This window comes from Caretta caretta, chromosome 10 (genome assembly GCF_965140235.1).
Source record: "Caretta caretta isolate rCarCar2 chromosome 10, rCarCar1.hap1, whole genome shotgun sequence".
Lineage (NCBI taxonomy): Eukaryota > Metazoa > Chordata > Testudines > Cheloniidae > Caretta > Caretta caretta.
The window spans coordinates 54,777,620-54,794,111 of NC_134215.1; the positions used below are offsets into that span (position 1 = coordinate 54,777,620).

At 41.4% G+C, this 16,492-nt stretch overlaps 1 protein-coding gene across 5 annotated transcripts in view; it reads left to right on the forward strand.

The window, feature by feature from the left end:
* The window catches only part of OTUD7A (OTU deubiquitinase 7A), a 259,935-nt gene that overhangs the window by 175,438 nt on the left and 68,005 nt on the right, over nt 1-16,492 (forward strand). For all 5 annotated transcript variants that reach the window (XM_048867961.2, XM_048867960.2, XM_048867964.2 and 2 more), the window contains one exon: nt 1,710-1,928. In XM_048867961.2, the coding sequence (XP_048723918.1) occupies nt 1,710-1,928 (219 nt within the window). The remainder of the gene's footprint in view (nt 1-1,709; nt 1,929-16,492) is intronic.

A 16,492-nucleotide genomic window follows, 5' to 3' on the forward strand; every position in this document is an offset into this window, starting at 1 on the left:
GGGAGCTGAGGAAATGGGGGGGTCAGGGCTGGGCGTCCTACATCTGTTTTAGCAGGGAGCCAACACCCCCTCCTGTTCTAGCTCCCTTAACTCTCTTATGAGATGGCCGGAACCAGGTTGAGGATTATGTGGAAACGATTAAGGAAATAATGATGACCTGCATTGTACAATTTATTGCCAGGTACACCCATATATTTGAAGTGAATAAAGTTGCATCTCAATAAACCACATCCATTGCCTGCTGTGTTTCTTCTGCCATGGCTGGACAGTGGACCTGCCTTTAGGGAGTTTCTTCCTAAAGCCAAACAGTTATTATTGACTTTTGCTGAAGTATGACAACTTAAACTTTTAAAATTATTTTATCTCGTGCAACTGTGGGTATACTTTTTATCCTATATCCATGTCTAGTCGTTTATTTTAACGCTACCAAGCTCTGGGTCTCCATGATGTTTTATGGCTATTCGTTCCACAGATGGCCTCTGTTCTGTTTTTTAAAATATCCTTTTATCAGTTTTATCGAATAACTCCTTGTGCGTGTATTGGGAGAAGTAAATTAGTGCATGATACTGACCTTATCCATTCATCATTTTCTAAAACTCTCTCAGATCCTTCTTGCTCATTTCCTCTCTAAACCGTCTCCATCTTTTCAATATCTCTTCATACAGAAGGTTTTCCATGCCTCTAATCTTTTTTTCCTCCCACTCTGTTTTTGGACTTGTTCTATTTCTGTCTTTTTGGATATAAGGTTACTGGAACTGAACATAGTGTTCCTGGTAAGGGTGTGTCATCGAACTATAATACTGGCATTATAATATTGTCAGCAGTGCTTTCTAGCACACTCTTTGTAGATCCCTATGTTTTGTTTGCCTTGCTGACCTCTCCTCTGTACATTGAGTAGATGTTTTCATTGAATTTCAATAAGGATTTATAGCAAAATAGGACAAAGGGTCCCATTGTTTGTTTGTTTTTGTGGTTTTGGTTTTTTATAAAATAAGGTTCTTCCTTAATATAGGCTTGCACTATTCTTCATTCTTTGTGAACTGCCTGTTATTCCTAGGATCAGGGCAAATAAAGCGAACTTGTCTTTATAGCAGAATAATGATGTTGAGATTACTTCTGAGTCAACTTTTGAGATTAAAGCAGAATGTGGTATGTTTGATGTTTGGAGTGATGTGAGATGATGGTTGTGTGCTGAATTTCATTTGATCCTTAACAAGTTAACCAAACTTAAGGGTTTGAAATATATAATAGTTATGATCTGTCACAATCTACTAGTATATATTTCTTCAAATAAATCCTTGAACACAATTCTCCAAAACCCAATTCTACAGAAGCACTTCTTTCACCAGTCATTGTTTTAAAAGTTAATCTGTCCAGTCAGAGCCATGTTAATCTGTAATGTGCACAACTTCAGAGTAGGAACCATGTGTTCTTTTATGTTTGACAGTGCCCAGCAAAATGGTGGTAAATAACAATAATAAATAGTAAGTCCTCAAATGATGGAAATGGAGTTGCATTTGGAATGAGTTCATTTGTTGATAAAATACCATCATAGGAAAGACGGGGAGGCATTCTTCCTGGTCTCATATGTCAATTGTACCACCACCTTCCACTTGCCTGTTGTTAGGATGAAGAAAGTATTGTCATAAAATCATGACTCTTGTTGTAATGTTCTTACTTCCCTCAATCTGTCTTGGGTTCCTCCACAGAAAAACGACTCTCCAGAGGTATTTCTCATGCCAGCTCAGCCATAGTCTCCCTTGCTCGATCACATGTAGCAAATGAATGCAGCAATGAACAGTTTCCTTTGGAGATGCCTATATACACATTCCAGCTACCAGATCTTAGCGTGTACAGTGAAGATTTCAGAAGCTTCATTGAACGTGACTTAATCGAACAGGCAACAATGGTTGCTTTGGAACAAGCAGGTGAGTGAATGCTCTGGATGGCAGCAGTTGTGTGATCTGACACTTGCTTTAACATTCTTCGATCACACTTCATTACTGCAGCTGGCGCATCCTGCACCAGAAATAAATGTGAGCAATCAAAAACAAATACCGTGTTCTTTGGAATATCACATGCAGTTCCCAGCTCCATCTTTAAGTCTCTGCAGTAATTAGTGGCAGATTGGTTTAATAAAACAGGGAAACTGAGATAGAAAAGAGGAGAGGAGGGGAAGGAGAATGATAGGCCAGGAGAGTGAGACTGATCAGGGGGAGGGAAAGGGGAGAGAATGCTGTAACCCATTGAATGCCATCAGTCAGTAGAGTTTGGGATCATTTATAGCACTATCCTTGTGGCACAGTTTCCCCATCTATAAAATGGAGATAATGATATTTATTTGCTTTGTGAAGTGCTTTGAGCTATAAAGATTAAATGAAGCATAAAATAGAGAGATTTATGATTTTTATATGTGTGTGTATATATATAAAAATAATAAATATTAGTTAGGTCCCATATTAAATCTACATTTAAAAGTTGCATGTGAAATTGAATTTAAAACTAGCAAAAAATGTTTAAGAACATTCCATTGTAAATAATATTTAATGAATGAGAGACTCTGAGGTGGAAGTTAGATAGCAACATGCTATTGAGAGACAGCCAGGGTTTCAATCCTGGCTCTGCTGATGACATTTGGAGATTGCCATAATTTGAGGGACAGCGGGCATAGCTGCGAACTCCAAGGAGCGCCAAAGACCGCACTCCTTGTATGAACCTCCTACATCTCTTGCTTCAAATGCCCAGTCCCCATTCTACCTTGTCTCATTCTTAGGCTCTAATGAGCTTCCAAGTAAATTGCTTCACTAGCCACTGTAAGAGTAGTGCTTGCTCAAGTGTACTCCTTCTGCATTGGCATAAATGGAACATCAGTGTCACTCATTGCAGCTATGTCTCTTGTCTTTCCTTAATCTTACATCAAAACCTTTACATTTTGAAACGCATTTTGTCATTTGGGTAGGATTTGCCCCAGAATTTAAAGGGCATTGTATCAGAAACAGTTAGTGTAAAGTTTTTTCTTCTTCCTCCTCTACACTGAAAATTCTGTCATGGTTGATTTGCTTACATTGTAGTTTTACAGGGTGGTGTACATGGTGTCATGTCATTTTAAAAATGTGTAGGAAGCCATCTGTTAAAATATGGAGTTAATTGATTCTATAACATGTGTGCACTAGAAGAAATTTACTTCTGAAAATCAAGAGAAATTACATGTAATAAATACTTCCATATTTATTACTTCCTTAACCGTAAGAAAGTATGGAATCTGCACTGAGCAGTACTGTCTTCTGCTGATACAGCACCTTTTGCATAACATAGAAAACATTTTTCCTAATACAACATATTTTATAATGGATCTATTTGCAATGACTTATTTTAAAATGCTATATTTTCATTTAATACACAAAAAGAAAAGGAGTACTTGTGGCACCTTAGAGAAGTGAGCTGTAGCTCACGAAAGCTCATGCTCAAATAAATTGGTTAGTCTCTAAGGTGCCACAAGTACTCCTTTTCTTTTTGCGAATACAGACTAACACGGCTGTTACTCTGAAACATTTAATACACAGTTATTGGCTCGAGATGGAGTGAACTGGAAGCCCAAATCCAAATAGTATACGGGCATGGGGTATATAAAATCCAGACCCAAACGTGTATCTAAATTTCACAATTACAGATGACCAGGTAATGAGCAAAACGCTGAATATGAACACCACTGAACTTTGAATGGGGGATGTTGAAATCCAGACCTGAATTTTGCAGCTCAGCCCCATGAGTAGTTATAACTAAAACTTAATGAAAATAGAGACCGACAACCATTAGAGTAGAATAAATACTGATTCAAATTGTTGACCAAGAATCAAACTGAATCCAAACTAAAACTGTTTTGTGAAGTTCAAAAGTATTTAATACATATTTTTCTTTTTCATTTTCTCATATCTCTGAACCCCTTTGGGTTTGGGCCAATCACAGAAGTAAAAGTTCCAGTTCAATTTTTATTCAAGTGAATATTTATGAATGATTCTTTGAGTTATTTCCTCAGCTCTAGTCAACCATAAAATCAGATGACTGAAATTAGAAGCTTCCTTATGGTGCAAAATAGCAGCCATACTAAAGAAAGAGTTTCATTTCACTCATTACACTCAGTACATTGGCTCAGTTGTTCATGACACACGTGGTATTTATTGGCTGCAAGAAAACAAATGATCTTAGAATATGCTCATCCTTTTGCACAGCTCCATCTTTATACCTCTTTTTAAGTTAATATAGAAATTAATTATGATTAGACCGATGAATAAAACTATGTGCTACAACTTAATACAATGCGCAAACAATACAGGAATAAACAGTGATTTCTAGATAGACTGTTAGAGTTTTGTGAATTTTTCTATAGCTGTAGGAAATGTTTAACAAATCATAGAATCATAGAATATCAGGGTTGGAAGGGACCTCAGGAGGTCATCTAGATCCATCCTCTTTGGAACCACCTTTCAGGTAGTTGACAGCCGCTATCAAATCCCCCCTCATTCTTCTCTTCCGCAGACAATCCCAGCCTCTCCTCATAAGTTCTCTCAGCCTCTCCTCATAAGTCATGTGTTCGAGTCCCTTAATCATTTTTGTTGCCCTTCGCTGGATGCTTTCCAATTTTTCCACATCCTTCTTTTAGTGTGGGGCCCAAAACTGGACACAGTACTCCAGATGAGGCCTCACCAATGTCGAATAGAGGGGAACGATCACGTCCCTCGATCTGCTGGCAATACTTATACATCCCAAAATGCCACTGGCCTTCTTGGCAACAAGGGCACACTGTTGACTCACATCCAGCTTCTCATCCACTATAACCCCTAGGTCCTTTTCTGCAGAACTGCTGCCTAGCCATTCGGTTCCTAGTCTGTAGCGGTGCATGGGATTCTTCCGTCCTAAGTGCAGGACTCTGCACTTGTCCTTGTTGAACCCCATCAGATTTCTTTTGGCCCAATCCTCTAATTTGTCTAGGTCCCTCTGTATCCTATCCCTACCCTCCAGCGTATCTACCTCTCCTCCCAGTTTAGTGTCATCTGCAAACTTGCTGAGGGTGCAATCCACACCATCCTCCAGATCATTAAGGAAGATATTGAACAAAACCAGCCCGAGGACCGACCCCTGGGGCACTCCACTTGATACCGGCTGCCAACTAGACATGGAGCCACTGATCGCTACCCGTTGAGCCCGACAATCTAGCCAGCTTTCTATCCACCTTATCGTCCATTCATCCAGCCCATACTTCTTTAACTTACTGGCAAGAATACTGTGGGAGACCATGTCAAAAGCTTTGCTAAAGTCAAGGAACAACACGTCCACTGCTTTCCCCTCATCCACAGAGCCAGTTATCTCATCATAGAAGGCGATTAGATTAGTCAGGCATGACTTGCCCTTGATGAATCCATGCTGACTGTCCTTGATCACTTTCCTCTCCTCTAAGTGCTTCAGAATTGATTCCTTGAGGACCTGCTCCATGATTTTTCCAGGGACTGAGGTGAGGTTGACTGGCCAGTAGTTCCCCAGATCCTGCTCCTTCCCTTTTTTAAAGATTGGCACTACATTAGCCTTTTTCCAGTTGTCCGGGACCTCCCCCCGATCACCATGAGTTTTCAAAGATAATGGCCAATGGCTCTGCAATCACATCCGCCAACTCCTTTAGCACTCTCGGATGCAGCGCATCCGTCCCCATGGACTTGTCCAGCTTTTCTAAATAGTCCCGAACCACTTCTTTCTTCACAGAGGGCTGGTCACTTCTTCCCCATGCTGTGCTGCCCAATGCAGCAGTCTGGGAGCTGACCTTGTTTGTGAAGACAGAGGCAAAAAAAAGCATTGAGTACATTAGGTTTTCCACATCCTCTGTCACTAGGTTGCCTCCCTCATTCAGTAAGAGGCCCACACTTTCCTTGACTTTCTTCTTGTTGCTAACATACCTGAAGAAACCCTTCTTGTTACTCTTAAATCTCTTGCTAGCTGCACCTCCAGGTGTGATTTGGCCTTCTTGATTTCACTCCTGCATGCCTGAGCAATATTTTTATACTCTTCCCTGGTCATTTGTCCAATCTTCCACTTCTTGTTAAGCCAAGCTGGTCGCCTGCCATATTTACTATTCTTTCTACACATCAGGATGGTTTGTCCCTGTAACCTCAATAAGGATTCTTTAAAATACAGCCAGCTCTCCTTGACTCCTTTCCCTCTCATGTTGTTCTCCCAGGGGATCCTGCCCATCAGTTCCCTGAGGTTGTCAGTCTGCTTTTCTGAAGTCCAGGGTCCATATTCTGCTGCTCTCCTTTCTTCCCTGTGTCAGGATCCTGACTCAACCATCTCATGGTCACTGCCTCCCAGGTTCCCATCCACTTTTGCTTCCCCTACTAATTCTTCCCGGTTTGTGAGCAGCAGGTCAAGAAGAGCTCTGCCCCTAGTTGGTTCCTCCAGCACTTGCACCAGGAAATTGTCCCCTACACTTTCCAAAAACTTCCTGGATTGTCTGTGCACCGTTGTATTGCTCTCCCAGCAGATATCAGGGTGATTGAAGACTCCCATGAGAACCAGGCCCTGCGATCTAGTAACTTCCGTTAGTTGCTGGAAGAAAGCCTTGTCCACCTCATCCCCCTGATCCAGTGGTCTAGACTCCCACCACGACATCACCCTTGTTGCTCATGCTTCTAAACTTAATCCAGAGACACTCAGGTTTTTCTGCAGTTTCATACCGGAACTGTGAGCAGTCATACTGCTCTCTTACATACAGTGCAACTCCCCCCACCTTTTCTGCCCTGCCTGTCCTTCCTGAACAGTTTATATCCATCCATGACAGTACTCCAGTCATGTGAGTTATCCCACCAAGTCTCTGTTATTCCAATCACATCATAATTCCTTGACTGTGCCAGGACTTCCAGGGTTTCTTCAGGTATGTTGGCAACAAGAAGAAAGCCAAGGAAAGTGTGGGCCCCTTAATGAATGAGGGAGGCAACCTAGTGACAGAGGATGTGGAAAAAGCTAATGTACTCAATGCTTTTTTTGCCTCTGTCTTCACGAACAAGGTCAGCTCCCAGACTGCTGCGCTGGGCATCACAACATGGGGAATAGATGGCCAGCCCTCTGTGGAGAAAGAGGTGGTTAGGGACTATTTAGAAAAGCTGGACGTGCACAAGTCCATGGGGCCGGACGAGTTGCATCCGAGAGTGCTAAAGGAACTGGCGGCTGTGATTGCAGAGCCATTGGCCATTATCTTTGAAAACTCATGGCGAACGGGGGAAGTCGCGGATGACTGGAAAAAGGCTAATGTAGTGCCAATCTTTAAAAAAGGGAAGAAGGAGGATCCTGGGAACTACAGGCCAGTCAGCCTCACTTCAGTCCCCGGAAAAATCATGGAGCAGGTCCTCAAAGAATCAATCCTGAAGCACTTACATGAGAGGAAAGTGATCAGGAACAGTCAGCATGGATTCACCAAGGGAAGGTCATGCCTGACCAATCTAATCGCCTTCTATGATGAGATTACTGGTTCTGTGGATGAAGGGAAAGCAGTGGATGTACTGTATCTTGACTTTAGCAAAGCTTTTGACACGGTCTCCCACAGTATTCTTGTCAGCAAGTTAAAGAAGTATGGGCTGGATGAATGCACTATAAGGTGGGTAGAAAGTTGGCTAGATTGTCGGGCTCAACGGGTAGTGATCAATGGCTCCATGGCTAGTTGGCAGCTGGTGTCAAGTGGAGTGCCCCAGGGGTCGGTCCTGGGGCCGGTTTTGTTCAATACCTTCATAAATGATCTGGAGGATGGTGTGGATTGTACTCTCAGCAAATTTGCGGATGATACTAAACTGGGAGGAGTGGTAGATACGCTGGAGGGCAGGGATAGGATACAGAGGGACCTAGACAAATTGGAGGATTGGGCCAAAAGAAATCTGATGAGGTTCAATAAGGATAAGTGCAGGGTCCTGTACTTAGGACGGAAGAACCCAATGCACAGCTACAGACTAGGGACCGAATGGCTAGGCAGCAGTTCTGCAGAAAAGGACCTAGGGGTGACAGTGGACGAGAAGCTGGATATGAGTCAGCAGTATGCCCTTGTTGCCAAGAAGGCCAATGGCATTTTGGGATGTATAAGTAGGGGCATAGCGAGCAGATCGAGGGACGTGATCGTCCCCCTCTATTCGACATTGGTGAGGCCTCATCTGGAGTACTGTGTCCAGTTTTGGGCCCCACACTACAAGAAGGATGTGGATAAATTGGAGAGAGTCCAGCGAAGGGCAACAAAAATGATTAGGGGTCTGGAACACATGACTTATGAGGAGAGGCTGAGGGAACTGGGATTGTTTAGTCTGCGGAAGAGAAGAATGAGGGGGCATTTGATAGCTGCTTTCAACTACCTGAGAGGTGATTCCAGAGAGGATGGTTCTAGACTATTCTCAGTGGTGGAAGAGGACAGGACAAGGAGTAATGGTCTCAAGTTGCAGTGGGGGAGGTTTAGGTTGGATATTAGGAAAAACTTTTTCACTAGGAGGGTGGTGAAACACTGGAATGCGTTGCCTAGGGAGGTGGTGGAATCTCCTTCCTTAGAAGTTTTTAAGGTCAGGCTTGACAAAGCCCTGGCTGGGATGATTTAATTGGGGATGGGTCCTGCTTTTGAGCAGGGGGTTGGACTAGATGACCTCCTGAGGTCCCTTCCAACCCTGATATTCTATGATTCTATGATTCTCCTGGCTTGTTTCCCAGGCTTCTTGCATTTGTGTAAAGACACTTGAGATAACTTACTGTTTGTCCTGCTTTCTTAGTATAAGGCAGGAGCCCCCCCCTTTCGCGTTCTCCTGCTCGTGCTTCCTCCCAGTATCCCGCATCCCCACTTACCTCAGGGCTTTGGTCTCCTTCCCCCGGTGAACCTAGTTTAAAGCCCTCCTCACTAGGTTACCTTCCTTCTATGAGCTTCCTCAGGAGTTGTAGTAACTACTCAGAGAAGCCGCCAAGATGTAAGCCTCGGTGGGCTTTCCCCGGGTGAACTCCCTCTGTTCGCCGCTCAGCTGGTTCGCAGCTCTCTGGCTTTTTATAGCAGTCAGGCCCACTCAAGGCTCACCTGGAACAAAGCACTCCCAATTCACACTTTTCAAACAACCAACCAATCAAGCACATGGTCAAATTGGCAAACTGTCTCCACAACAGACACTCAGATACTCACCAGCACAGCCTCCCTAATGCAGCCCTTAGCGTACCTCCTCTCAGACAGATCCCAGGCAAACTCCCTCTGTTAGCCTCTCTGCTGTTCGCCGCTCATCTATGGAAGTTGTCAGAATTATCTCCATTTTCTATAAAATGTTATCTTTAGTATTATAATTCAGTATATATGGTTTCCTGACAGCTTAACCTTCATTGTGATCAAAATGCATAATTGTCCTCCTGGGTTTTTAAGTTCCAGAATAGTAATTATTTCCCTCTTTGCCATGGTGAAAGGTAAACAACAGACCCTCAAGAAACAAACAAACCATTCATAGTAAGCTTTAAAAGTTCAGGTCAGTCATTTTATAATAATACCTAAGGCAAGGTCACAATCCTGCACTGAGTACCTGCAGATGCTTCATAGTTCTCAGTGCACAATCAGGGCCATATTTGGTTCATATCAACCATTTGTGCAGGGGCATAGTGAGATTTAATCACACAATTAAGCTTCCACATCTCATGAGAAATCTATATTGTAGCGGGTCTTTGAGCCTCTCTTCATGATTAATTCATGAAAGTACATCTTGAAATTTGGTCTCATTTTATGAGAGACAAGTTTATATATCTTTCATGCACTGACTATAACTTTGTCTAATAAGGAATCTAAACCTTGAAAAGCAGCATTTCATAACTGCTGTGGGGAAAAAAATTAAATCTCTAATTTTAATTTTAATTTATGACTGGTTTGGACTTGTAAGTCAGCCATGAAAGTCATTTGAAAAAATATACCTAAAGTAAATAATATACTGTGTGGGTTTTAATAAACACATTAATCTGATGAATGAAGCATGAAATGAGTACATCTGTACTGGTTCTATAATATTTAATTTAAACTTTGACTTAGATTTTAAATTAATGTAATGAATGTTTAATAAATATACACAATTTTATAGAAATATAAGTAGCATCCATAGCATCTGAGTACAATACAGTGAAAACTACTGCAAGAGAAGACTAGATCCTCAGTCCTACTACATTGTCTTTGCCCAACTCTGGTTATATATAGGGCCCATAAAATCATTTCTATTTGCCACTTGAGAAATACCCAGTTATGTACAACCACAACTGCTGCTCTGCACTATAATCATCTGATGTACAAATTATATGGTGCTCTATTGTTGGCTGTACATTGGTGCATTTTCTGTTTGTTGTTACAGTTAGTAGGTAAGACAAGGGGAAGAGGAGGAGTGGGGTTATCATCCAGTCAGTAGCAGCACTCAGAATTTTTACCACAAGTCCTTCATGTGAATATACAACAACATTAAATGGTTAAGTAGCCTGCTTCCCTAGCTGAGTATGGGTTGATTTCTAAGTACCAACTAACAGGGGAAGGGCAGGGAAAGCAATATAAGCTGGCTCCTTCCACCATCAACTCTGTAATCCACCCAGTTCCATAGACCTCCCATAAAACAGCAGAAAACACCATTGTCAAACTTTTGTAGTGTTTCTTAGGCACTTTGTTTTAATTACTGTTTCTCTCTGAAAACCAAATTGAGACCCAATGTAAGCAGAAGCAGTCTATAGGGCTGATCACAGAATACGTCTACACTGCCAAAAATGACCCCCAGCAGCTAGTTTCAAAGCCCAGATCAGCTGACTCAGGCTTGTGCTATGGGGCTCAAAATAGCAATGTAGTAGTTCAGGCTTGGGCTGGAGCCCAGACTCCAAGACCCTCCTCCTGTCGCCAAGTTTCAGAGCCCAGGCTCCAGACTGAACCCAGATGTGTACACTGATTATATTAGCCTCGTAGTGCAAGTCCCATAAGCCCAAGTCATTTGACCCTGGCTCTAACACTCTGCTGCAGAGGGGTTTTTGCTGTATAGATGTACCCTAGATGCAAAGGTTGACATTGTTCTCCTATGTCTTATTAACTCAATTATTGCTTATAGGTAACTGCAGAATAGTATTTCACAAGCATGGTGACAATTCACGCTCATATGTTTGAGCGCAGGTCTAGTGCTTTATATTAAACAGTGGCTACATTGCCTTCCATTATCATTAAAGGAAATGGGATTTCTATCCTGAATTGAAAACGATAGAACTGCAAACAGTGTGGAAAATAACCCTGGGATTTTGTTGTTGTTGGTTCAGTCCTGAGTGCCAACCTCCAATGGCTGACTGTTTGGATAACAACAGCACTGCTTTCCAAATGTGGACTAAATGATAGGAGTCAGATTACACAACAAATTTCTGTACTGTTTCATCTGAGATTGAAGATGTCTCTCTGGACTGGTTTTGGTTTGTTTTTTCCAGTTTAAGAGAAAGTCATGATGGGATTTGCTGTTCTAAGTTAGTCAAAGAAAAGCTGCCAAAAAAGCGGGGGGACATTTTCACAAAATGCAGGCTTTCCACTAATGCCAATATTCAAAACATTCAACCAGCTGTTGCTATTTATATATAATCTTATCTAAAGGGGAGAAGTGGTGGATACCAGCATTTGACTTGTGTGCCAGGTCACACAAGAATTTGTGGAGGATTATCAGTAGTGGATGAGAGTCCTTTTGAGGCTGAGAAGACTTGAGTACTAGACTTGTTTTGCAAGCAAAAGGTATTATTTTGGGGCTTACTCTTTTGCATGGGGAGGTGGATCACTGGAGAAATAACTTGTCTGGAGAAAGAAAAGGAGTACTTATGGCACCTTAGAGACTAACCAATTTATTTGAGCATGAGCTTTCGTGAGCTACAGCTCACTTCATCAAATGAAGTGAGCTGTAGCTCACGAAAGCTCATGCTCAAATAAATTGGTTAGTCTCTAAGGTGCCACAAGTACTCCTTTTCTTTTTGCGAATACAGACTAACACGGCTGTTCCTCTGAAGCTTGTCTGGAGAAGTGAAAGGAAAGCAGTTTTTTCGTGAGATGAAAGATCTAGTATTGCAATGGTCTGAAGGGGCAGCCTAAAAGCAGATTATCTAGAAGTTTGAGATAGGTTGCTGCAAATATCACAAGCCAAGAGAGTTTATTAGCAGACAGTCACTGGTCAGCATTATCTAGAATTATATGAGAATGCTCTAGATCAGTAGTTTTCAACCTTTTTTTCATTTGTGGACCCCTAAAAATTTTCGAATGGCGGTGTGGGCCTCTATGTAAATCTTATACATAGTCTGCAGATCCCCAGGGTTCCGCAGACCACAGGTTGAAAACCGCTGTTCTATGGTAACAACCTTTTGCAGACCCCTTAGACGTAGTCTACAGACCTCCAAGGCTCTGCAGACCACAGGTTGAAAATCACTGCTCTAGACTGAATTGCCCACCTTTACCCCTCTATATTATTCTCCCTATGTATTGCCTGTTTCTTGAAATGGTTTATATTTATTTTCTTACTGTGTATGTGTAGTGACTTTACATATCTGGGAGTCCATATTTGCCCTGAAGGCAATCTAGCTCTAGTGTGAAACTGTTTTCCAGTGTTGTTGAGGGCACTTCAGGAGTAATTCCTCCTTTCCCCCTGCTGAGACACATAATTTATAAGTGACTATGCATCACATCCATGCAAGCTGCTAGACATTAATTCTGCATAAATAAGGCTGTAAACACATTTCATTTCTTGCTCTGGTTTCACCTTCCAAGAAAATATAAAACCAAGAATAAAATAGGGCAGGAACATGTAACTGAGGCATAGTACACACACACTCCATAGAGGTTCTTTAATATCATACATTCCAACTGTTGCATTGAATTAGGACTGCTCTTATGTGTAGCAATGACCTTGCAATAGAGTGGGTAAGGGATATTTCATAATGCACCTCAATAAAGTTGAAAGCAACAGCACATTAGTCTTTGTAAAGGTCAGTCTTTTAACACAGTCCATTTTGTTGCCTATTTTGATGTTGTGTCTGCATTTTTAATGGAGTTTTGTATGAGAGGACATTAAGGATTATGATTGCACATCTAATACATTCTTGCATTATACAGTCTACAGCATATCAAATCATGATGCTTCTGTGGCCCAATCTTTCCAGCTTGCTGACCAAACATATTATTTCAGAAAGGTCAAGAGGCTCCAAATCAATACTGTGGAATGCACTCCCTGCCTTGTTCTGTATTTGCTTTGGGCCACTCAGGCAATGCAAATGAAGCTAAAACCATCCACAAGTCTTCTGCTGCTGATCTCCCCTATCAACGAGAGTCCCAGTAGGCACATATCTTGGATGTAGCTAGTCTTAACATGTCCCTCTCTGCAGCCAATGGTGCAATGGGCATTTTGGAAAGGGGTGTATTGGAGGTAAGAAGGAAAGTGTCCAAAGCACATTTAGGCTATCCCTAGCCCACATGTGTTCTCAGGGGTCAGTTGGTAGCTGGTACAAGTTAGAACAATCCCCAAGCAACTTGTTGTTGCTTCTCCTCTTTTCCCCTTTCACTCAGCTACCCAGGATAGCTGTATGGGGAAGGGGTGCTTTGCTAGCCAGTCAGTTCTTGTCTCTCTCTCCCTTGGGTGCCTACAGCCCAGCAAAGAATCAGGAGACAGAGCAGCCAGAATAGTCTTAGGTGATGGCTTGGGATTGCTTTCCAATTCATAGTCAAATATACTTTTTCTTCTTAACACAGTCAGCTTTGAGGGTTACAAGTGGTTGCTGAGCTACAACTTGGACACCTCTGTAATCCATAAGATAAAATTTCGGGAATGTCACTCTGTGTGTCATTCTGAAGCCTACAGTATCTGTAGTCACCTGATCTGGTCCAGAGACCCTGGGCTTAACCTGTCCAGAGGGACCAGCTACCCTGTGACAGTTAGTGTCCAAAATAAAGTTTTAACTATGTCACGAAACGAGCAATGGTCCTGTAAAGCTTCTGCTGAGCTCTCTATCAAGTCGTGTTTACTCTCAAGGAGTTAGTTTCCAAAAGAGCGGTAGAAGTATTAGTATCATTTTTGCTATTGCACTTCATCAGAGAGCAGTGGCTTTTTAAGCAGAACTATTAAGTGGTGCTTTGTACCTTTAAAAATTAAATAATAAAAATTCAGAGGCAAAAGAGGCAGGATTCCGGAGGCAGGATGACCACAGTGGCTGGCTACAAGCATAGGTGCCGGAACTAGCAGTGTGTGTGGAGGGTGGGGGGCTATTGCACCCTCTGAGTTGAAGTGGTTTCCTTACATCCAGGGTTTACAGTTTTGTTCAATAGCTCTCAGCCCCCCCACTATAAAAAATTGTTCCAGCGCCCTTGGCTACAAGTGAGTCAAGTGTGGCACTGTCACAGCGTTTAACTGCCCCTCTCAGAAGACGGGTCCCACTGTGAAGATGTGAGAAATAGGGAGCTGAACATGCATCTAAAACATCGATTATGAAACCACTAAACTGTCAAGGTGCAAGTGGTGGCATCTGGTGGTGTCTGAATGAAAGACAAACTGAATACATTACAACACAGAGAGAGAAGTCTAGCTTGTTCTTAATACTGTCTTTGCAAAAACAGAAATAAACCAGTCTGAAAGATACCCATTTCCATATGGGACTTCACGTAAGCTGCTTTTCTAACTCCCTCCCCCAAAATCTATGTAATTGGTAGATGAATGTAATGGTTAGGCTGAAAGACTAGCTGTGCAGTGGTTTCTATTCAAGGCCTCTTTATTGCCAAAATAATCTGATGCAGCTGTGTCAATATTTTATAAACCACAGACTTGTTAATATCAACTGAAAAATCATAATAGCCACAAGCTGACTGAAAAGAAAGAGATCACTTTGTGCTCATAGAAGGAATGGCTATTGATGGATGGAATGACTATCAATCTACAGAGATGTCCTCCAATGGTAATCAAATGCCCCTAGATCTACTGTAAACATTTATGAACACCAAACTTTAGGGTTTTAAATTAGCAGTTTCCTGGTCTGTGTTGAAGTGCAATTGAGCCGTCCCTTAAGAAATACGTAGGTCTTGCATGTTTTAGGTGTTTGTAAGTCTACTTAAAGTGCTTTAACTTATCACTGATGTATTAATACCAAAATATTCTGTACAAGGCAGGTGACAGGTTGTTATTTCACGGCCCGTAGAAACAGGAGTTGCTAAAAACAATAACTCATTATTTCCAGTGTTATCTCTCCCAAAGCTATCCAGTGGCTCTTTAAATTAAGCTGCTCATTTGCACATTTAATTTTGAAAAGACTGGTTTGGGTTGTTAAGTGTGTACCAACTGGCTTTTGAATTCCTGTAGGATTACCAAGTTCATTTAGTAATCAATCTACAGTACATTTATTGTGTATTGTACAGTAACTCTTAATCCTGAATGTTTTAATTGAAATTTAATTAGATAGTTATGGTCTGATAATGAATAATTGATTATTAAAGACACATTTATTGATGCTCACCAAAACTATTGTATGTGGTGTTTGTATGCTTCTATTACTGCACGCAAGCTTCAGTATATTTATTTGTAATAACAACATTAACAGGCAATAAGCATCTGATTACGTGATTTCAAACTTTTATTTGAGAGCCTTAATTTTAAAAGCATTGCCAGCTATCCTAATACTATAGATATTTTTTCATCTTCTCTTGCAAATGGATTGTGTGTATGTAGTATTTTTAAAGAAAGTTATTTTAAAATAGCTATACACTGTTATAACATGCAAAAATAGTGGTGTGGGAAAATCATGCCACTGATTTGTGCAAAACAATTTCCTTATCCAAATTGCTGCTCATCTCATCAGTATCATTTCCAGAAGGAGGAGAGGATAAAGCCAGGAAAAGACATTGTAAGCATATGTTAATTGATTGATCAGCCACCAACTGCTGACTTCATTACCTATGGTATTAATTGCAATTTTCACAACTGACAGCCTTTCAAAAAGGATGTGGGGAAATGCACAAACTAAACAAATTATTAGTAATCACCTGCCCCATAGTGTTTTTACAATAACTAGTTCTGATCCCTTTGTTTACATAAAGAACATAAAGGTGCCCATTTAAATACAAAAGAAATAATATCTGAAAACATGCTCCACCCAGTTGGCATACATAAATCTGTGAGCCAGGAATTCTGAGTTTCTAGTCATAGCTTTGACACTGGCTCACCCTCTCTGCTTTAATTAGGTCACTTAGGGGCAAATTTTCAAAGGTATGTAGGTGTCTAAAGATGCAGATGGGCACCTAGTGGGATTTTCAAAAGTGCTTGAGCAGGTGCCTAACCTGCTTTGATGCTTTTAAAAATCACATTTGGAGCTTGTCTGTATATTTAAGTGTCTAAATACCTTTGACAATGTGGCCCTTAACATCTCTGTATCTCATTTTTACCATCTGCAAAATCTACCTCATAGGGTATTGCAGGGATAAACTAGTTAATAT